Source organism: Pan paniscus, chromosome 1 (genome assembly GCF_029289425.2).
Source record: "Pan paniscus chromosome 1, NHGRI_mPanPan1-v2.0_pri, whole genome shotgun sequence".
Classification (NCBI taxonomy): Eukaryota; Metazoa; Chordata; class Mammalia; order Primates; family Hominidae; genus Pan; species Pan paniscus.
Window position 1 is genome coordinate 106448311 of NC_073249.2, and position 24253 is coordinate 106472563.

Here is a 24253-nt window from a genome sequence, read left to right on the forward strand (position 1 = left end):
TTGACTAACAGCTTTAGGGCGGGGCTGGTCACCTGAAAAATAAAGGTACAATTAGAGGGTTGGGACGGTCAGCCCTACCCCCAACCTCCAGGGAGGGGTGCTAAAGGTCAAGCTGACCACCAACGGCCACTGGCTTAATCAATCAAGCCTACGTAATGAAGGCTTCATAAAAACTGAAGAGGTTCTGAGAGCATCTGGATAGCTGAACATGTGGAAGCAGACAGGAAGATCAACAGGAACTCATACATTTGCTGGGAGGGTGGCATACCCCAACTCTACGGGGAAAGAAGCTCCTGTGCTCGGGACCCTTCCAGACCATGCCCTGTGTATCTCTTCATATGGCTGTTTATTTGCACCCTTTAACATATCCATCACACTAAACCCATAAACATAAGTATTTCCCTGAGTTCTCTGAGCTACTCTAGCAAATCCACTGAACTCAAAGAGGGGATCGTGGGAACCCCAACTTGAAGCCAGTTGGTCAGAAGTTCCAGAGGCCTGGACTTGTGACTGGTGGGAAGGAGGGGTCAGTCCTGGGGACTGAGCCCTCTATCTGGGATCCAAAACTGACTCTGGGTAGTGTCGGAATTGAATTGGATGACACCCAGCTGGTGTCTGCTGAAGAACTGATTGCTTGCTTGTTGTGGGGGAGAAATCTCCCACATTTGGACAAAGAAGTCTTCTGTGTTGATTGCTGTTGTTTGAGAGCAGAGGAAAAGTAAAGTGTTCAAAAACAGTGATACAGCTGCCCAACAAAATGCCAAATATAATGGTTAAAATTAATGTAGAGTTAGATGTATCAAAATAATCAAAAACAATGTTGAACAAAAATAACCTGCAGAATGATACACACAATACACTGTAGTTTTAAAATACAAAGGTACAAGTATTGTTTTTATGTTCATTTGGTATTAGTAAAATGTTAAAAGATAAAACGACATGATAAGCCACAAATTCAGAATAAAGATTTACTTCTAGGGAGAAAGGAAAAGTTTATTTAGAGAAAAAAAAAGCGGGGGAAAGACACGAAGCAGAAATTCGCTTAATATATTTTATACTTTTAGTTACGTGGGGAGTGGGAATGGAGAAGGGAAAGGTTGGAGGGGTAGTAGCGGGTAACTGACATCAAAGATCCTAAGCTAATGGGTATAGAGTTTCTGTTTGGTATGAGGAAAAAGTTCTGGAAACGGTAGTGGTAATGGAACAATATATATAACCAATGCCACAGAATTATACACTTTAAAATGGTTAAAATGGTAAATTCTATGTATATTTGACAACAGTTTTTTAAAAACCTTAGCAGGCTAAGGGATGGTATTCATAACACAAGTAGACAAATTAGCCTGACAAATTAGCCTTTGAGGAGGAGATAGAATATCTTCTCTACTGTAACAGGAGAGAATGAGGAAAAGATGTATACAGATAAAGTTTAAATAGTATTTATGAAGAACAGGTAAACAAGCTAAACAAAGAAAAGAAGTAGGCTTCCCAGGCAATGTTGACAACCCAATGGGAAGCATTATAAAATGTCATGAAGAGACAAAGTCCCCAGTGATGGCCAATCAAAACATGATTTTTTAAAATTTGCACTTTACTGTAGAGGTCAGATAAGATTATCTCTTAGTTTATGATGCTCTGAAATTCTAAAAAGATGCTATCTACAGGTCAAATGAAAGGAACTAGAGTAATGGTAGATGGTATATGGTTTAAAACAGTGTTTCTTAAACTTGCCTGATCATAGGAATCAAGTCGGTCAAGGTACTTATTTCATGCCTCACTCCAGACCTCATGAACCAAAATTTCCAGAAGAGGAACCTGAGAGTCTAATGTATATTTGAACTAGCAACCCCAAATTATTCTTAGGATCTGGCAAGTTTGGGAAACTCTGGCCTGGAAATAGCACCTGAAAACAAAGAACAAGTTGAATTCTACTGCTTTCCGGAGTTTATGTACTGGAGCACAGTGGAGGAACAAACAGAATTGGGAGGACTGGAGGGAGGTAAGTACGAGACCAAAGAACAGAAAAAACTAAAGCTGCCATGGAAGCAGGAGACATAACGCCAACAGGAAAAACGCAGTCTTTGGTAAAATCAGAAGGCAAAGTGGGGAGGGGAGAAGGATGTGGCATCAAAGAGAAATATGCCTATTAAAAAAAATAATAGTTTTGCATAAAATTTATTCTCTTTATAATATCTATAAAATGTTAAACAATTATCTTTGAATATATATACTGCTGTCAATACATATGTAGTGTTTAAATTAGAAACTCAACTTCACAGTTATCCTGTATGAATTTCTGAATTAAGTAAGCTCAACTGTGTCCCCAATACATAGAGCTTCTACAAAGGACAATTATAAATCTGTTAATAACTCAGGAGAACACCAAGCTAAAAAAGCACTATGTGGAAAACCCTGTGTATGGGGGTTGAGAGCGGGTGTGGATTATTCCACAGAACTCACGTTTCAGGAAGAAGCCTATTCAAGCTGACTTTTTAAAACACAGAAAGGAAAAACTAGCCAGCGATCTTCCTAACCTTGTGCCTTGTGAATAGAAAGGCATTCCTACTTTAAAATATATAGTGAAAAAACAGTGTGACTGGGTCAAAGTGAGTACTTAAAATAAGAGGAAAAAAAAAAGAATCAAGCCTACCATTTTTATTTATGCCATTTTATTTTATAAAACCTGCTACTTAAAATGTTTATTTCTCCTTTTCTATAACACACTAATAATGCATACAGTTCCTTAAGGGTTTCTGAGCTATTTCCCAAGCTATATACTACTCTACTAGTTCTATTCTTATTAGTATTACCAATTCATTATAAAATGTTAATCAATCAAAGATCAGAGTGCATATAACAAGCCCATATAACGCCTTGTCCCAACACACAACGAGGGAATAACATTTTTTGTTTTTCTCTGGAACCGTAGACACTAAAATTGTACACGCCAATGCTACAGAACATTATCATTTTATAGAGTAATAAAAGTAATATAAGAAATAAAACTACCTAAAGTTAAAAAGCTTTGATTCTCAGTGAAACCTCAAAATTATATATGAAAATTTTTGAAAAAGATACTTAAAACATGCAGATTTGCCAATCTCCCCTACCCCCAGCAAACACATAACACACACTCCTCTCCATGTACATCCTTCAATTACTTAGTTGCCAGAAGATCTCAGAGGTGATATTGAAAACAATTCCCTTTTAACTTCACTGTATTTTTAGTGTTTGTTATTATTTGCGCTTGCAATTTATGTACAGATTTTGAGACCTATATGGCCTTGGTGGTCCATTTACTAGCAACATCAGCATCACCAGAAAATGCAGACTATAAGCAAAGCTAGTGCTCACACCTGTAATCCGAACATGCTAGGAGGCCAAAGCAGGAGAATCCGTTGAGACCAGGTGCTCAAGACTAGCCTAGACGACATAGTGAGACTCTGGCTCTATAAAAAAATTTTTAAATTAGCCAATTGTAGTAGTACACACCCGTAGTCCTAGCTACTCTAGAGGCTGAGGCACTGGAAATAGCACCTGAAAGCGAAGAACAAGTTGAGTTCCACCACTTCCTGAAGTTTATGTACTGGGGTACAGTGGAGTAAGAAACAGTAGAAAGACTACTAGAGCCTAGGAGTTCAAGGCCTCAGTGAGCCATGATCACACTTCATGATCACACTTCAGCCTGGGCCACAGAGCGAGACCCCATCAAAGAAAGGAGAAAGAAAGGAAGGGAAGGGAGGGGAAGGGGAAGGGAGGAAGGAAGGAAACTCAACTTTATAAAGTTATCCTGTATCAACTGCTAAGAGTTAAGTAATCAAACAAGGATCAGCTTACTGTTTCAATGGACATATAAATTTTTCTGCTCTGGTATTAGAACATTTAAGTTTTCTAGAATGTTAAAAGAAAACCCTATATGTGGATCCTAGCTTTAGCCACCACAATAATTTAAAAATATAAAAATAACAGAAGTTTTCATTTTTCTTGCACAAAATCTACATTTTACTTTCTCCTGCTTAGAGGAGCTGAGTTCTAAAGCTTCTCAAAGTTTAATGTGCATATGAATCACCTTTTAAAAATGCAGATTCTGATTCAGAAAATCTGGGTAAGAGCCCAGTCTACACTCCTAGCAAGCTCCCTGGTGGTGCCAAATTCATACATAGAGCAAACTTTTAGTAGCAAGGTTCTAAAGAAAAGGCATAATTTACAATAGTATTTAGCTGTCCACGGTTTGCAAAGCACTAATCTTAATAATGTCTCCAATTCAATTCCTAATTGATAAACCTACCACTTTCCCATCCTTACTTACTGGATCCTTCATATGGATAAAATAAACACTTCATTCTTAAAATGCAGAAAACTTCTAGTCTTTCTTCTGCCTGCCTTTCTTTTTGGTCTTTTCCCATGCTCATCATACTTACTTGTGGATGCATCACAAGATTCCACCCTTAGTTTCATCTCTTTTCCACTGCTATTGCTGGTTCCATCTTCTGCATCTCTGCATCTCCTGCATTAATGGGTTCAACTTCTGCATCTCCAACCTAGACACATCTCTCAAACTTGGATCCATACATTCAATTCCTAAGAGTTCTTTTTTTTTTTCTTTTTTTCTTTATTGAGACTTGCTCTGTCGCCCAGGCTGGAGTGAGTGACGCGATCTTGGCTCAGTGCAAACTCCACCTCCCAGGTTCAAGCCAGCATCCCAAGCAGCTGGGATTACAGGCGCCCGCCACCATGTCAGCTAATTTTTGAATTTTTAGTAGAGATGGGGTTTCACCACTTTGACCAGGCTGGTCTCAAAACTCCTGATCTCAAGCAATCTGTTCACCTCAGCCTCCAAACTGCTGGGATTACAGATATGAGACACCATGCCCAGCCTCCTAACAGTTATTTCTAACCGTAAATTCCCACAGGTACCTTCAACTCAAAATATCTCAAACTGAACTCATCAACACCCTCTAGCCACAGAAACCGGCTTTTTCAACCATGTATTGGCTTTGACCAGCATCGCCATCCACCCATTTGTCCAAACCACATCTGAAGACTATCTCTCTCTCTCACCAAGACTAGTTAAATCTCAACCTTCTAATTATTTCTCAAATTTCTTTCTTTTCTCTCTAATGTCAGTACCAGTTTGGACGTGGAGCATTTATGACGTGGTTACTATCGTAACTAACTGGTATTCTTGCTTCCAATCTCATATCCTGCACCACCAATTCCATCCTCCACACTATTATGTAATCTTTGCAAACATAAATGGATAGCAAGCATTTCCCTATTAAAATTCACCAATGACTCCCAATTATCTTTAGGAAAAAGTACCAACTTTTAAAAAGCATGTCATCTAAGGCTCTTCACAATCCTAATCATGTCTCTCTCTCTCTGGTCTCAACTCCTTCCATCCCTTAACAGTCAGTGCATACTCTTGCCATGTCAACCTATTTGTAGCTCCCTCTAAGTGCCCCATTCTCAAATGCCTCTGTGTATTTGCATAGGCTGTTATTCGCTTAAAATGTTCTTACCAAGTTAAGTATTAACATGCTTTCAAGATTGTACTCAAGCATCACATGGCTTAACATGCCTTTTCGAATTACCTCAAGTCTGCATTAGGTAACACAGACAGTGCTCCCTCTATTACAGGGTTTTCCCTATGCGTACCTCTACTCAAATCGTACTCTGTATTACAATTGCTGGTTTACTCATCTCTCCCACTAGACTGAGCTCATCAATTAGTCCTTTTAAGAACACAGTGCCCAGTACATGGTAGGTTCTCAGTAAGTGCTTGCTGAATAAACTATCTTGAAATATAGTCACGAATAATTATTATGGCTACATATTTAAACTATAAATAACTTCCAATAACTATGTCTCTAAAGCAATAAAAAATTTATTTGACTTTATTTCTAGGTTTAACAGAACTTAACAAAATGTCAAAAGACTTCAGGTAAGTCCACACTGCCCTAGGTATTTGTTTAATTCCCAACGATCTAAAGGGATTTGTTAAAAATATTAGAAACAAAGCCTTTTGCATGCTGTTTCACACGGAGATACTTTAATTTCACTGACCAGAGTGTTAGACAAATAAAAGCACTAATCTCTTCTCCATGGTAAAATGATGTGAACATTGTTCAGGTGGCCTGGGTTTGCATCTGGACTCTTCTACTTACTAGCTATATGACCTTGGATAACAAACAATGAACATCTCCCAGCCTCAGTTTCTTCCATGGGAAACACAGATGAAATTGCTTACCTACCTACCCACTAGGTTGTTTCAAATATTCAGATATGAATGTGAAAGCATTTCTATAAACCATGAAGTGCTAAATCAATTTGAACTACTGTGTTAACTTCTATCCCAACATCTGCTAAAGTTGCAAACTTCAAAGTTTAGTGGGCTAATCCAACCTCCCATATCCACACCATACTCTTCTCTAATGACTGAAAATTCATAAATAAAATTAAGTTCCAGGACCACCAGAGCACAGGACTCATTCAACAGTCCTCAATATTCTTATGTGGTTGAAGTGTTTAATATCTAATTTAATCATAATCTGAAATGTTCTTAAAAAGTGGTTATTTTTTAAATCTCAAAGTAAGTATCAAGGTAAGTTGTTGGTACAGTCATTTAAATTTCAGCTCCATTTTAAAAAATTAATTGGAGGACAAAAATCAGCAGGGAATATTTCAAGATATTTTCTTTTATTAACTATTTAGACTGGATACTGTCTGTTGACATACAAATTTGATCCACTTTAACTAATATGAATGTTAAAAAGTCACCCTTACAAAACTGGGACAGTTTTCCCCCAAATTTCTGGCTTATTTCTCAGAAATGCTTGTTGGTCTATCAAAAGAGAAAGTTTGCTGCATTTTTCTAAACTAAAAAAATGATAGAGCATGTTGATTCTGCTCTCAGCAATATCTTTCCTTGTTAAATAGGGAACTTATGGGGATTATGGACTATATTAAGAGAAATGTTTTCAGTCTCATCTGCAATATTTATAAAAATAGGATTCCTTGACCTTCAAAGGGCAAAACTTAAAAAAAAAATGAAAATGAAAAAAGAAAATCTACTACAAAAGTCAGCACTTCGGTACCTGGTTGTGGTAATAAGGCCAAAATCCAAGACGAAGCCCTTTATTGCACATGGTGTTCCAACATCTTGGGCAGCCCCATCTTGCGACCTCTCCACATTGGCTGCTCCTGCTCTCTCTACTGCAGAGAGAACTTCAATTAGAGAAATTCTGAAGCTCATAAATCTAAACTGGATACTCCCCTCATTGGAGGCAAAAATGGTAAGACTCACTAAAAAAGATTCAAGTTAGAGGAGGTTTCAAATAAATCTAAGTGGCTTGAAACCACTATAATTCAGGCAGCTGAGAGTCTTATTACGGCAACAATCTATTTACCTAAAAATATATATATATATTAAGGGAAAAGAATGGCAGCAAATTACTAGACAACCTGAAAAAACAGAACATATAATCATAAAAGTTTAAAAAGTGAAAGTCTCCACTAAAGTTGAATTTATAATATATACTGCAGAAACTTATAGCTGACCATTTATATTCAATTCTTATGAGAAAAGCAAGTAAGAAAAAAACTAGGACACATTATTAACTTCTTATTCCCTGAAATAACTTCACTGAAAAAAATGTTTGGTTAAAACCACTGGTTAAGAAGCAGACGTTTCCCTGCTGACTTAAGCCTAGCTGCCCATGCAAGGCTTCAAAAAATGTCTTCACCTACAACAATGTATAGGCAGAAGGAGCAGAGGCTATGGCGTTCTTCCTAATGACACTTCCAAGTCACATAAATGGGGTATATTTCTGGGATGGACTGCCAACAAGTTACTGAAAGAGATATAAAAACTCCAAAAACCTGGCATATAAACAGGCCCATGCCCTCACGTGTTTTATTATGATATAAAAGCAAATCTTAACTAAAGTTATCCTGAGACTAACAGATCTCAATCACATCCTCCATACTAACATTACCCGATTTGTGAAAGACCAGGTAAGTTTTCAAGCTAGTTTTCCATAAAGATTTGTAATGATGCATAACATGTATAAAGCATTCCTTCCAGTAAAGAAGAAGCCCCACCCGAACTCAGTAATTAAGATTTTTCAATTAGAGGAAGAGACAAACAATTTGAAGCACCTTTATTACCATAAATTTGTTATCAAAAATGTGCTGGTATGTGCTGTGCGACAGAAAGAGGTTAATTCTGTTTAGAATCGTATTTACTAAATAATTTTTAACAACAATTTTTATCTTACCTGAGTGTGAAAATTTGAAATGGTGGTTGTTTCAATATCTTTCTTGCCCAGAATTTCCATTTTCACTGGAGTGTTGGGGAAATTAAAAGCAAAGTAGTCCAAGAAGTCTGGGAGATAAGCAGCCGCTCCATGCACTATTGCTAAAGCATAGTAAGCAGCATTTTTCTCATTTTCACTGAATGTCAAAGCAAGAAACTCCTCAGAAAATCTCTCCATCTCCATTGGAGACAAAAATGAGAGTTCATCCATGTAAGCATGAAGGACAAGAGCACCACCATTGGACTGGTGTTCCTCATGAATAAAGTTGCTAAATTTAGTACCTGTTTTTAAGAAATTTCTACGAATAGAATGTTCCTGGTGAGTCATAAAAGGTGTTTGTACTCCCTGGGGTACCCGATATTCTTGCATACCCAAATTTAATCGGCACAGCTGTTCATCTTTCAGATACCTGAAGGACTCCTTATTAAGTCCTGAAGTGCTATTTATTTGTCCTTGGGTGAGAATTTCTTTACTGATGCGGGTCAGGCCAGCACAGACGGTTTGTACTTCCTTATTGTACATTTTAAGGCGTCTTCCTCGCATGTCTTCTCGGTGTTTCTTTTTCTTTTTCTTCTTTATTTTCTTCAAGACAAAATCATCGGCTCTCTGGGTTTTACCATTTTCATCTGGTGTTTCTGGCCACAATAATTAAAAAGAAGTTAGTTGCTAGGACTAGTGTCAACATACAAGCTTCTTAAGGTACTTGATCTCATTAAATAGCCTATCCTCAATTTCTCTGAATTTGCTATTACAACTTATGTGTTTAGAAAACAAATGAGACAGAGATCTTAAAATATAATAATATTCTGGATTGAAGAAAAGAATAAAATTGAAGGTATCCATTTTTCAAAGCAGTATATTACTGATAATGGAGAAAAATCAGAAATAATTCACACATCCAAAAAACAGAGAATGGTTAAATAAATCATGATATAGCAATGGTATGAAACATTATACAATAGCTAAATATGATGATTCTGAAATCTATGTAACAACATAGATTCTTTTGTTCAGTTATCATAAAATTTAAATTTAAGCTAGGCATATTTTGCTGTCAGCCTATGAATTACTATGATACATACAGGTAAATCAACAAAGGCAAAGTAAGCCATGAGATATCATTTTTTCCTATCAAGTTGGCAAAGTCTGCGGTTTCTGGTCATTCTCAACTACTACTGCTGGAAGTATAAACTGGTACAACTTTCTGAAGGGCAATTTCATGATACATGTTAAAAGTCTTAAAAAATATTTCTAATCCTCAGACCCAGAAATTCCACTTCCAAGTAAAAGTTATCTAAGAAAATAATTGAAGATTATATAAAGATATCCATGACAGTATTATTTAAAACGACACAACAGGGAATGCTCCTAAATGTCTAATAACAGGGGACTGATTAAACTCTGGTAGTTACATATTATAAAACACTACCCAGCCATTATAAAGTATATTATAGATGAAAAAACTGACATAAAAATTAGAAGGTTACAAAATGCTTAGACTCATTCTTTCAGAAAGCCTTTTCTTCCCCACCCAATCTGGATAGCTACTCCTGCTACGGGCTCCCTTAAGCTTTGTATCCCCATCTCAGCACTTATACTCTGTGTTATTAAAATTTCATTTTACACCCTCCCCTAGACTGTCAGCAATCTAAGTTCAGGGATGTATACCTTACCTTTCTCTCCTGAGCACTTAACACATGTACATTCTGATCCCATTTTTATATAAACATTAATTCATCCAAACATTTAAGTACCTACTAAGTGCTAGGTATACTTCTGAACACTAGGACCATAATGCTGACTAGGACATACACAATCCCCAATCTCTTGGATCTTTTTCTCCCCTCTTTTTGAGGAGTATGGAGTCTCCATATGTTGCCCAGGCAGGGCTCAAGCTATACTCCTGCCTCTACCTCCCTAAGTTCTGGGATTACAGGTGTGACCCATGGTGCCTGGCATCTCTTGGGTCTTATGATCTAATTGTACAAGAAAAAGAAAGTACCAGATGGTGATAAGTGGGATGCATTAAGTTTGGGGGAAGCTCTTTTGGGGAGGTAACATTAAGAGTGATTCCCAAAGAATAAGACAAGCCAGGCATGTAAAGGTCTAGGAGAAAATATTCCCAGAAAGAAGAAAAGGACCTAAAGAGATGAAAAAGTCTGTCTGATCTATAGATGCTTTACACACACACACACACACACACACACACACACACAGAAAAATATCTGGAGAAATATATACCAAGCTATTAATGGTAGTTATCTATTGGTGGTAGAATTCTAAATGTCTAGCTTTTCTGCTTATCTGTATTTTCTAATTTTCTAAAATAAACATATTACTTTTATAATTTAAAAACTTACTTTTAAGTTTTAAAGGATTATCATGGATTGACAAGCCCAAGATGGAATGGCATCTTTTGTTTACTAATTGGAAAATATACCTAGCAGGAAACTTTCAGGATTAAATACCAGGTAGAGTCCTGACGAACCTTCAAGTTTGGTCTAGTATTTACTGCATAGAATTTACCCACCAAACAATCGTTTTTTCTAACATAATTGAAGTAATTTGGAGTTAAGACAAATATTCCAATTAATCCTATTTTTACATCTAGAAAAACAAGTTCAACAAATTTTAGAGTTAAGAATTTACTTGGTACAATATGTAAATATATGACAGTTCCAATACTCCATATAAAATCACTTCAAGTCAATTAGCTACTACAAGGGTTACGAAACCTTCTAAAGAAAATACTTAAAAAAGCAAGTCAAAGACTTTACTAATGCCAAATAACTTTCATTGTATTTAATATTTCCTTCTAAGAACAATAAAATGAAAACCGTTTATTTGCAAATATCACTTGTAATTAAACTGTGATAAGATACCAAAATTTACATTTAATCAGAATACTGTTAACCTGGCAAGAGAAAAAGTCATCTTTTATTCTATATACAACTAAATATTTGAGATATTTGAGAATTAAACACTTAGTAATAGTCATTTATTTGGTAAGAAGTATACTTCTTACCAAATAAAATTCATCTAAATACTTTCCCCAATATCAAATCAGTAATTTAGGCAATTCTCCCAAGCAACTAAATGTTAATGCCATTCAATATAAAGGTTAGACCAATTTAAAAATAGTCATCTAATTACCCTCTTCTATTAATGTTTTAGCAATTTCACAGGAAAACAAGAAAAGAAAATATCTCCAAATAGATCTTGTTATTTTAAGCTTCGGAAGAGGTATTTGGTATGCAGAAAATGAATTGTGACCTAGATCTGCCACTGAAATTAGCTCCAAGAAAGAACTGCGTTGATTGTAACACATTTTCTATATTACTATCAACTTTCCAGTGGTATTTCTAACATGGCCAAGTCTCTGTGGGTTTCACCTATACGAGTTTCACAAAATTCACTTATATGAAAACCATTCAATTAGTCCAACATGGCCCATCTCAAAAAAAACAACAAAAAAAAAACAAAAAAAGAGAAAACCACTGTATAAAGAAAAGAATCTTACATTGTAATCTCATAAATCAACATGATAAAAATTTTAAATATGAAGTAAATTTCAATCTATCTTCTCACTAATCCTGTTTTTCAATTTTTTTTTTTTTTTTTTTTTTTGAGACAGAGTCTCTCTCTGTTGCCCAGGATGGAGTGCAGTGGCGTGATCTCTGCTCACTCCAGCCTCCGCCTCCCAGGTTCCAGAGAGTCTCCTGCCTCTCGGCCTTCTGAGTAGCTGGGATCACAGGCATGTACCACCACACCCGGCTAATTTTTTGTATTTTTAGTAGAGACAGGGTTTCACCATGTTGGCCAGGCTGGTCTCAAACTCCTGACCTCAAGTGATCCACCCACCTCAGCCTCCCAAAGTGCTGGGATTACAAGCATGAGCCACCACGCCCGGCCTCAGCTTTTGACTTTTATCTAACTTAGGGTAAGATACAGAAAGCTTGACTTTTTTTACAGAGAAATTTAAGACTACCCATTTCATACTGGCTAACAAATCTCCATGAGTAAACAAAATTTATTACTGAATTACCGTGGTGGCAACTAATTGAGAATGGCATATGTATAAACAAGTTATTAAAGGTTATTATCAAACACTGGCCACTGTTGCTTTATGAGAAAAATAACAATTGCCCTGCCTTGAATTTAAAACGTTATTTGAAAGTCAGTGTCCAAAGTCTTCTTCACAACTTTTCTATTTCTGGTTTTAGCTTTCCAACACAGAATCTATTCAGCACATTTTTAGTATTTCCCCATAGTGCAAAAGCTAAAATTTATTGACTACAGTTCTTTATAGAAAAAGAGCCAACCTACACTATACCTGTGATTAAGAAAAGCTTTCACCTATCCAACTGTGTGATTACATATAAAGAGAAATACATAATTCTACAGAGGAAGATACATTCACTTAAGAAACAAATTGCTGGCTGTCTTTAAAAAGGTCACTATTAATACATGACGTTATTAATAAGATCCTCATATGTGCTAATACTACCAATATTATCAATTAATGTCATCTGATTTCACACAATTGAAAGTTTTCATTAATGCAAAAAAACAGCTTTCTACATTATTAAGTTCTTTTTTTTTTTTTTGATAGGGTTTTACTCTCATCCAGGCTGGAGGGCAGTGGCGCAATCTCGGCTCACTGCAACCTCTGCCTCCCAAGTTCAAGTGATTCTCCCACCTCAGCCTCCCAAGTAGCTGGGACTGCAGGTGCACATCACCATGCCCAGCTAATTCTTGTATTTTTTGGTAGAGACAGGGTTTCACTATGTTGGCCAGGCTGGTCTCAAACTCCTGACCTCAAGTGATCTATCCGCCTCGGCCTCCCAAAGTGCTGGGATTACAGGCATAAGCCACCATGCCCGGCCTACAAAACTTAAGGTCTTAACAGCAATTCTTATACTCTAATTATGGCTTAGAAGTCGGAAAAAAAAAAAAAAAAGGTAGTATCTTCAGTTCGTAAAAATCACGGTAGATGAACAAAAGCAAAACAAGTGTAATTGCTTACATCTTATTATTCATGATTTTTTAAAGGACTAAAGTTGTTTTCTGAAAATAAATTATTTTCAGTCTTCTTGAGAGTTCTTCCAGTTCTATATAAATACCTGACTAAAAAGGAAAAACAAAAAACTACTCATTTTGAAAGCCAAACATTTGTGAATCATTGTATGTTTTTAACACTGCCTTACTTTACCCACCATCTCTCTATATTATGGTGTTTTAAGAGCGCTGTCTAGGTTTAAATCCCTGTTCTATAACTTTCTAGTATACGTTCTAGAAGTATACTTTCTAGAACTTTTTTTTCCCTAAGCCTTTACTTTTTTTTTTTTTTTTTTTTTTTTTTTTTTTTTTTTTTTTTAGAGCAGTTTCAGGTTCCTAGAACTATAACCACACCTGGCTCCCACAAATGCATAGTCTGTCTCCCTGATTATCATCACCCCCAGCCAGAGTGGAATACTTGTTACAACTGATAAGTCTACATTGACACATCATTATTCGCCTGCCCGCAGTCCATGGTTTACATTCAGGTTCACTCTTGTTGTACATTCTGTGGGTTTGGATAAATGTATGACATGTATCCACCGTTAATTAAGTTGCATAAAGAGTAGTTTCACTGGCCTATAAAATGCTCTGTGCTCTGCCTATTCATGCAACCCTCTCTAAAACCCCTAGCAACCACTGATCTTTTAACTTTCTTGATAGTTTTGCCTTTTCCAGAGTGTCATATAATTGGAATCATAAAATGTGCAGCCTTTTCAGAATGGCTTCTTTCACTTGGTAATATGCATTTAAGGTTCCTCCATGTCTTTTTATGGCTTGATAGCTCATTTCTTTTTAGCACTGAATAATATTCTACTGTCTGGATGTACCACAGTTTATCCATTTACCTACTGAAGGACATTTTGATTGCTTCCAAGTTTTGGTAACTATGAATAAACCTATTATAAACACCTATCTACAGGTTTTCGTGTGGACACAAATTTTCAGCTCCTCTGGGTAAATATCAAAGAGTATGACTGCTGGATTGTATAGTATGTTTAGTTTTGTTAAGAAACTGCCAAACTGTCTTCCAAAGTGGCTGTATCATTTTGTATTCCCAACAATAATGAATGAGATAGCATATCTTTTTGCAAGTTAATTCTTTGCACTGCTGCTCATTGGTAGAACCGGAGGAAAGAACAGTATCTCATTATAAAATTAGTGTGCAGAGTAAATGAAAAACGCATGTGAAGTACTTATAATAGTCCTAGAACATAATAAATACTCAATACATCATAACTACTATTATTGCCAAAAACAGTTGAATTCTAGAGGCAGTAGAGTGTACTATTTAAGATAAGAACAGGTGCTGTACTGTTAGATAGACCTAAGTCAATGTCCCAGCTCTATTGTTTACTAAGGTCTCTGGGTAAGCTCATAAATCTCTTTAAATCTAAATTTTCTCATCTTAAAATGTTATAATAGGCCAGGTGCAGTGCCTCATGCCTGTAATCCCAGCACTTTGGGAGACTGAGGCAGGAAGACTGCTAGAGTCCAGGAATTCAAGACCAGCCTGAGCAACACAGCAGGACCCCATTTTTACAAACAAACAAACAAAAAAAATGTTAGCTGGGCTTGGCGGTGCATGCCTGTAGTCCTAGCTGCAGGAGTGAGCTAGGCTTAGCTACAGGCTGAGGTGGGAGGATTGCTTGAGCCCAGGAGTTCGAGGTTACAGTGAGCTATAATCACTTCACTACACTCCAGCCTGGGCAACCCTGTCTCAGAAAAAACAAAAAGTTATTAATTCTAGAGTCTATCTCACACAGTTATTTTAAGGATTAAATGAGACAATGACTATAAGGCCCTCATCACAATATGTGACACACAATAAGTCTCTTATCATCTTGATTATCAAGAGAAACACATAAGAAAGATCTCTGAAAGAGGAAAGAAAACTTATTTGCCAAGTGTCTAATAGGGACCATATATGTTATTTTATTTTAATCCTCAAACCAATGAAGTACGGAGAAAGAAACAGCCTGAAACAAGATATGTAATTTATATTAGGTCACAAAGCTAGTACACAACAGCCAAGATTCAAACTTCTCACCTATCTGACTCCAAAACAAATTCTTCTAACATACTGCACCCTACACTCTCTTCCTTTCCGCCTCCACTATCAGACATCTCCCTGCAACACTCCCATTAGATGATCAACTAAGATTATCTGGTTACAATTAATGGACCTGAGGTAGCTTGGAATAAAGGGAGTATTATTTCAACAAATATCTTACTTAGTGCCATTTCAAAAGTTTTCGTGCCCTTAAAGGTGTTTTTGCCTCTCTCAGGGTGAGCAGGGAAAAATATTAGTCCCTACAGTTGTTGTTCTGATAAATAAGATTATCTGTTTATTTCAATTCCCTTATAATCCCAATAATTCTCCATTGCTAACATCAAAAAGAAGTGTTTCTGGACTTAAAATCCCTGCTTTTTGACATGAGAGAAAATTTCCATTAAACGTCTGGCTCAGGAACACTTACACTCGGTGATAGCAGTTAGGCAAGTGGTCAAGAGTAAAAAAAAAAAAAAAAAAAATGAGATAAGAAAGATGACTCACAAGAGCATACATATGAGCAATCCGGTCATGTAATGACATTGGAGAAGACAGCCTATGGGGGCTGTCCTTCCTTTCTTTCCTTTTTAACAACATATTAAAATCATGAATTTACTAAGAATAATTAAAAAGAAGCATTACTTCTTTTCATGGATTTTTAAGGAAGTATGTTTGTCCTATTTTTTTTTTTTTGAAACGGAGTCTGACTCTGTCGACCAGGCTGGAATGCAAGTGGCGCAATCTCAGCTCAGTGCAACCTCCGCCTCCCAGGTTCAAGTGATTCTCCTGCCTCAGCCTCCCAAGTAGCCCAGCTAATTTTTTGTATTTTTCGTAGAGACAGGGTTTCACCATGTTGACTAGGCTGGTGTCAAACTCCCGACCTCGTGATTTGCCCACCTTGGTCTGGGATTACAGGTGTGAGCCACCGCGCCCGGCCTGTCCTATGTTTTTATGAGCAATAAGAGGGAGAGAAAAAAATTAAGATTTCAAAACACATAGGTAATCGCCAGTTTAGTTACACTCAAGCCTATTGCCTATATGAAATAAAAACAGCATTTAAATATCTCTGTTAAATAATCAACCCCAGTGTGCATAGCAGAAAGAGAGGTCAACTGGGCCATGAGGGAAAAAAATTGAGTTCTGTATTCAGCTCTATCACCAACTAAAAAATTTTAAGCATTTCACTTCATCTCTCTGAAAATCACTTCTTTCTGTTTTAAAGATGAACAAGTTTACCCTAGCATTTACAGATTAAATTTTTGTTTCAACTGTTTATGAACAACTCCAAATGTCTGAGATTGTAATAATTTGTAATTAGTCTCCACATGAATTCAGATTAAATACTGTTGAACTGCTGTGCAGGAAGGAACATGTCTCTTAAGTGAACTCAAGGGTGGCAAACTTCTCTAAAGAGCCGAACAGCAGGCTTTGCAGGTCTTATGGTCTCTGTCTCAATTACTGTATTCTGCTACTGTAGTGCAAAAACTACCATAGACAATATATATGAATGAACAGAGCTATATTCCAATAAAGCTTTATTTCTGGACACAGTTTAAATTTCGTATGATTTCCATGCGCTACAAGGTCGTTCCAACTATTTTAAATTGTAAAAACCATTGTTAGGCCAGGCACAGTGGCTCATGCCTGTAATCCCAGCGCTTGTGGGAGGCACATCACCTGAGGTCAGGAGTTTGAGACCAGTCTGGCCAACGTGGTGAAACCCCATCTCTACTAAAAATACAAAATTAGCTGGGTGTGGTGGTGGGCGCCTGTAATCCCAGCTACTCAGGAGGCTGAGACATAAGATTCCCATGAACCCAGGAGGTGGTGGTTGCAATGAGCTGAGATCACACCACTGCACTCCAGCCTGGCACAGAGCGAGACTCTGTCTCAAAAAAAAAAAAAAAAAAAAATCATTGTTACATTACAGGTTGTACTGATTTTTGAAAAAAGTGCAAAAGCAATTCAATGGAAGATTAATCTTTTCAACAAAAGGTGCTAGAGCAACTGGATATCCTTAGGCAAGAAGAAAAAAAATGGCGACCTAAACCTCACACCTGTACAAAATTAACTCAAATGGATGACAGATTAAAATACAAAAGTTAAAATTATAAAACTTTTAGAAGAAAACAAAGGAGAAAATCTTTGGGATCTAAGACTTGGTATGTTAGATATGATGCCAAAAACATGATCCATTAAAGAAAAAAAAAACTTAGTAAATTGGATATCAACAAAATTTAAAATTTTTGCTCTGTGAAGTATCCCACTGAGAAGGTAGAAAGGACCAGGCACAGTGGCTCCTGTCTGTAATCCCAACACTTTGGTAGGCCAAGGCGGAAGGATCACTTAAGCCCAGGAGTTTGAGACCAGCCTGGACAACACAGAGAGACCCTGCCTCTACCAAAAAAAAAAAAAAAAAAAAATTAGCCGGGTGTGGTGGTGCACACGTGTGGTCTCAGCTACTCAGGAGGTTGAGGTGGGAGGATCACTTGAGCCCCAGAGGTTGAGGCTAGAGTGAGCCATGATCACATCACTGTGCTGCAGCCTGGGTAACTGAGTGAGACCCTCCCCAAAAAACAAAAACAAACAGGCTGGGCGTGGTGGCTCATGCCTGTAATCCCAGCACTTTGGGAGACCAAGGCGGGCGGATCACCTGAGGTCAGGAGTTCAAGACCAGCCTGACCAATATGGTGAAACCCCGTCTCTACTAAAAAACACAAAAATTAGCCGGGCATGGTGGCAGATGCCTGTAATCACAGCTACTCGGGAGGCTGACATAGGAGAATCGCCTGAACCCAAGAGGTGGAGGTTGCAGTGAGCCAGGATCGTGCTACTACACTCCAGCCTGGGTGACAAAGTCAGAATCCATCTCAAAAAACAAACAAACAAACAAACAAACAAAATAACAAAAATAAAAACAAGCAAACAAACAAAAAGGATGGAAAGACAAGCAACAGATTGGGAGAAAATATGTGCAAACCATACAAAGAAGCTGCACCTGTGATCTACAAAAAATTATCAAAACCCAGTAATAAAAAATATACAATACAAGGGCCGGGCGCAGTGGCTCACGCCTGAAATCCCAGCACTTTGGGAGGCTGAGGCGGGTGGATCACCTGAGGTCAGGAGTTCGAGAACAGCCTGGCCAACACAGTGAAACCCCGTCTCTACTAAAAATAAAAAAAAGTAGCTGGGTGTGGTGGCAGGCACCTGTAATCCCAGTGATTCGGGAGGCTGAGGCAGGAGAATCGCTTGAACCCGGGCGGCAGAGGTTGCAGTGAGCCGAGATTGCGCCATTGCTCTCCAGCCTGGGCAACAAGAGTGAAATTCTGTCTCAAAAAAAAAAAAAAATTTTATATATATATATATATATATATGTATGTACACACACACACACACAAAATTCAATTAGAAAATAGGCAAAAGGTATAAAGAGACATTTTACTGACCAGGATATATAGACGGCAAATGATGATATGAAAAGATGTGTATTATCACTAGCCATTTGGGAAATGCAAATTAAGATCATGATGATATATCACCACACGTCTATTAAAATTGCTAAAATAAAAACAGTGACAACACCAGATACTGGCAAGAATGTGGAGAAACTGGATTTCTCTTACATCGCTGACAGGAATGTAAAATGGTACCGACACTCCAGAAAATACTTTGGCAGTATCTTAAAAAACAAACAAACAAAATAAATATATATGTCATCCTTGGTATCCATGGAGGATTGGTTCCAGAGCCTCCCAGGGCAACAAAATCCAAGATGATCAAGTCCTTCATATAAAATGGCATAATAATTGCTTATAACCTATGCACATCCTCCCCTATATTTTATATCATCTCCAGATTATTTATACCTAATACAATGTACATGCTATATAAATAATTGTTATACTGTATTGTTTAGGGAACAGTGACAAGAAAAAAAAAGTCTGTACAAGTCCAGTACAGACAATGTTTTTTTGAAAATATTTTCAATCCCAGGTTGGCTGAATCCATTGATGTGGAACCCATGGATACAGAGGGCTAATTGTATTTACCATACGACCAAAGAAATGAAAAGTTACATGCACACAAAAACCTGAACACCAATTTTCATAGAAGCTCTATCTATAATAGCCAAAAACTAGAAATAATCAAAATGTCCTTTCTTATACGGGAATGATTCAATAGGTGAACCATGGTACATTCATACCATGGAACACTATTCGGCAATGAAAAAGAGGGATGGATCTCAGGGACATCACGCTGAGTGAAAAAGGGCAATCTCCAAAGATCACATACTGTATGATTCAACTTATATAATAGTCTCAAAATGACAAAATTACAGAGATGAAAAACAGGTTAGTGGCTGCCAGGGGACAGGGACAGTAGAGAGACAGAGGGAGTGCCTAAGGCTGTAAAGGGTTTGTGGTGGTGGAACAGTTCTGTATCTTGATTGTAGTGGTGGTTACACTAATCTACATATGATAAAATAGCATATAACTACATATACATTGTACCAATGTCAATTTCCTGGTGTTGATATTATACAATAGTTATGTAAGATGTAGCCACTGAGGGAAACTGGTAAAAGGTAAGGACTTGACTATGTTTGCAATTTCCTGTGAATCATTAATTATCTAAAAAAAAAAAACAGTTAAAATAGTTTCCAAAAATCTGAGGATAAGCGAAGGAAGGACATAGCTTTGTAAGTAACAAGAATCTGCCCACTCTCCCTATTAATCTTAGAGTTGTTTTAAGGACCATGCATAATAAAATAATAAAGGCCGGTTTTAAGTAAGTGCCTACAATGAGCCAGGCACTGCTGTAAGTACTTTCACACAATGCCCTATTTAATCCACACAAGTTCCTTATAAATGAAATACCACAACCCCATTTTATAGACAGGAAAAGTGCGGTTGAGAGAGGGTAAAGCAATTTGTTCAGGCTCACACAGTAAGTGTTAGAGCCATGATTTAAACTCAGATTAATACCAGAGGCATGCCTCCTGCATACCACTGTAACAATAAAGATGTTCAGAGGACAAAAAAGATATCAGTCAAACTATGTGCAAAAGCCTGGATTAAACAAAGTTAAACCAGTTTATTTTCTGTAGGGTTTTCAAAACTTTTAAAATGCCAGTTTGCCAATTCATGTTACATATGTAGAAGGCTACAGTACACAGTTTTTCTCAAATGTATTTGACCAAAAAATTCTTTTTCACCCAAAATATAGTTTGGGTATATAATCCAACAATCTCTCAGCCAAAAGTTAAAATGTTTAAATGGGCTTATCTTAACCCACTTCTCTTCTTCACATGTTGGCAAACTACAGATATTTAGAGTGGTGTTGTCCAGTGTGGTAGCCACTAGCCATATGTGACTAATTATAAATTAATTAGAGTTAAATAAAATCAAAATTTCAGTTCCTCAATCATGCCACATTTCAAGTCTGTTCAGGAACCACATACGGCTACCATATTGGTCAGCACAAATACAGAAAATTTCCATCATCTGAGAAAGTTCTATCAGTCAGCATTAGGTCAGAAGTGTGTTTTTTAAAGAACATGGGGCCTGTGCAATCTTCAGAGAAAGATTGTAAATTATTACACATGTTATTGCCACTATCCCCCATAAAACGGGGCCAGGTCAGAGATCCTCGATGATATAAAGCCACCGTAATGTCAAAGCACAGGGAAAAGGTAAACAAAGGAGTGGAAAAAAATGAATAGCAGGAAGAGAAAGCAACATCATGAAGCCTGGAGATGAAGCTTGAAGCAGGATTCAGGAGCCTGGGTTCTGCTGCCTGTTATGCCAATATTCACCTTTTTAAAAAATATTTAATTTTTTTGCACTTCATGCGAATTAACTGTGATTTGATTGAACAGGCCTCTTTACTACTTTGGGCCTCAGTTTCCTTTTCTACAATACAAATTTAAGCCAGAGGATCACTGATTCCCTCTAGTTCTGTACAGTTAAAACACACACACACACACACACACACACGAAATGAGAAAGTAGGGAATAAAAGTAAAAATAAAAAGAGAGCAAGATCATTGCATATTGGTGGTGAAAACTGGCAGTCCTGTCATCTTGCCACAGGTTCTACTCCCAAGATTTGGATGCCACCAAATGAATAAAAATTTAATGCTATTCGATAAATACTTATTGAGCAATTATTTGCAACGAACTACAGTATTCGGAAATAGCACCACCAAAAAAAATGATTAGCCTTAAGACTCAATACGTGGAAAGAATGCAAGACTCACAAAACTTTAGGTTGAAAGATTGGCTCATTAACATGTAATAACCTAACTGGTCCAGTACTAAGAAACAAGTATTTCAAATATTCCTGAGGAAAAACAACTAGCAAATTATATAAAATAATATATAAAGTACAAACATACGGCATAATCAAACGCATCACATTTCTTCCACAAAGAATATAAATAAATGCCACAGGTACTTGGGAACAGGAAGACATCAGTTCTGGCCAATCTAATTTTTCTAGAACCCACATTTAATTGGATACTCTGACATTTTCTAGTAAAATATTCTTGAGGGCTATTGGAATTAACAGATCCACAAAGTGTGCTAGACAGAATCAAATGCAACTGAAATTCCGGCCTCTACTATCTACTGCACAAATTCCCACTTTTCAGAGGCACTGTTGGTCCTATTTCCTAGTATCAAAGGGTAGAGAAAACCTTCCACATGCCTATTCTAAGAATTTAAATAGCTAATATGAAAACTTTAAAATGATTTTTACCTCTAGATTAAAAAGAACCAAGATAAACTGCGTCTGATATTTTACCTTGCAGAAGCTAAGTCAACCAGTGAGTCGTGTAACCTTTATATGAATTCCCTCCTGAAAGACTGGAACCATACCCCTGACTATTCTGGAGCAAGGGAGAGCAGATACTAAAGCTCTCCAGCAAGCAAAACAAGGAAAAGGGATTTTAGGAACATGCCTTTTCTTTGGAAAGGCGTTTTTTTAGTACCCCACCTACTAATCTAACGCGGCGCGGAAACCTTGCAGAATTTGAAAACAAATGCTGAGAGGCTCCGGGGGACTGGTAAAGGGATTAGCAACTGACAGCTCGGCCTCGGAGCGAGAAGCCTCAAGTAGTCAGATCAAACCGTGTCAACGATCTGAAATCCAGGGTCCACCCCAGTGAGCTTAGAGAAGTACAGCAGCAGAAGGTAAGCAGGGGTTTGGCGTCTTTCAGTCCTAAAGATGCGGGATATCGGAACTGAGAGAGACCTAGAACCCAAGCCGGGCAGTTTGCCTGCTCTCACCTCTCTTGGGGGCTTTGATCAGAGGCACCCCTCCAGTCCTCTCGCCGTTTTCCTGCTTGTCCTTGTGCTTGAGATCGGTTCCGCAGGAGCTGGGATCACCATCGGGGCCGCGGTGGTGATGGTGCTTGTGCCGCTCCTTGTGGCCCTTATGCTTGGGCCCGGCCGCGCTCACCGTCAGAGGCGAGAAGGTGAAGAGGGCCGAGGTGCTTGGGGCCGGGAGAGGGGCAGCGACAGCGGGCCCGGCGGGTGCCAGCGAAGGTGGCGGCGGAGGCGGCAGGAGAAGAGGCTCAACAGGGCCTGGGACAGTTGGGGCTGCATTCGTTGGCGGCAGCGGCCCAGGATGTTGGCGGCTGCGACGCCGCCGGTGAGGGGGAGCGAGAGGGGGCTCCTGGCTCGGCCGCCCCCGCTTCTCCTGAGACCCCCCACTGCTAGATCGGCGCTGCCGTTTCACTCCTCGCGGGGAGACCCCAGCATGAGGTTTCTCCTTCCCCTCTTTGTCCGGCTCCTCCTGCGCCGCCACCGCCCGTACTACGCGCACCGCTCCGACCTGCGCAGCCATTTCACCCACAAACACACATTTAAATGGCCCGACCGCCCCCCCGTCCGCGCATCGCGCAAGCGCCGCCTGCGCACTGCCCGCTGGGCATTGGAGTCTCTCCTCCGCCCTCCACTTGTCGGCCGTTCTTCGTCCAGAGATGAACATGCCGGAAGCGGCCGTTCCCAGCTTTTCTCCGCAGGCCTCTCCAAGGGAGCTTCTATTGTAAAGCACCCTATGCCGCGCAAACCGTCATGGGAGCTGTAGTTCCGCCGCGCCCCGCGCCGCGTCCCCGGCTCTGAGTGGAGGAACGGAAAGGGAGCGTGCGCGAAGTCACGCTTCTGGCTGCGACGCAACCGCCGCTGGGCGGTGAGTTGCCGCCAACCGCCCTAACGGCCGAAACAATGTTAATGGCTTTCAGGGTCTGGCGGCGCGTTCCCATTATCATCTTCCTGTGACCCTTCCTCATTTTACACGGAGGAGGTGGTCTCCACAGTGATTTTAAATTTAATATTTCTCTCATAACCTTTGTGAGATAAAAGAATCTTCATCCTTTTAACTTTGACGAGGGATGAAATGAAGGTGAAAACAGGATTTAGTAATATGTAAAATAAGGGTGGTTTTGCTGTAAAAATATGATAGGGCCGCAATTCAGAAATGTTTTCAAGCATCTGGGGCATTGCTATGGTTACAACTACAGGCCTACGAAGTCAGGTGCGAGAACTGCTTGGAGTCCTGGTGAGGACGGCCCCTCCTCGCCATCCGGCCACATCCCCTCTAATGCCTGGGAATGTCCAGCATTTATTTTGAATATATCCCTACAGTTGCGAAAAATTGTAGATGGAAAACCATGTTTAAGATTTTTTATAAGTTTTTTTTTTCAAATCTTAAGGATAAGGTTGCATAAATTTGAAAAGTGTGCCTACCGGAGAACACACCAAAAATCATCACTGCTCACTACGGATAGTTGTTGCTGAGAAATTCATTTAGAATTTCA

The 24253-nt window shown here is 38.5% G+C and overlaps 1 protein-coding gene across 1 annotated transcript in view; it reads right to left on the reverse strand.

The window, feature by feature from the left end:
- RSBN1 (round spermatid basic protein 1) overlaps positions 1 to 23449 on the reverse strand; it is a 50677-nt gene extending 27228 nt beyond the window's left edge. The window contains exons 1-2 of the mRNA XM_003805662.7: positions 22722 to 23449; positions 8280 to 8953 (exon numbers count right to left, since the gene is read on the reverse strand). Coding sequence (XP_003805710.1) covers positions 8280 to 8953; positions 22722 to 23424 — 1377 coding nt within the window. The 5' untranslated portion in view covers positions 23425 to 23449. The remainder of the gene's footprint in view (positions 1 to 8279; positions 8954 to 22721) is intronic.
- Between the last annotated feature and the right edge of the window lie 804 nt (positions 23450 to 24253).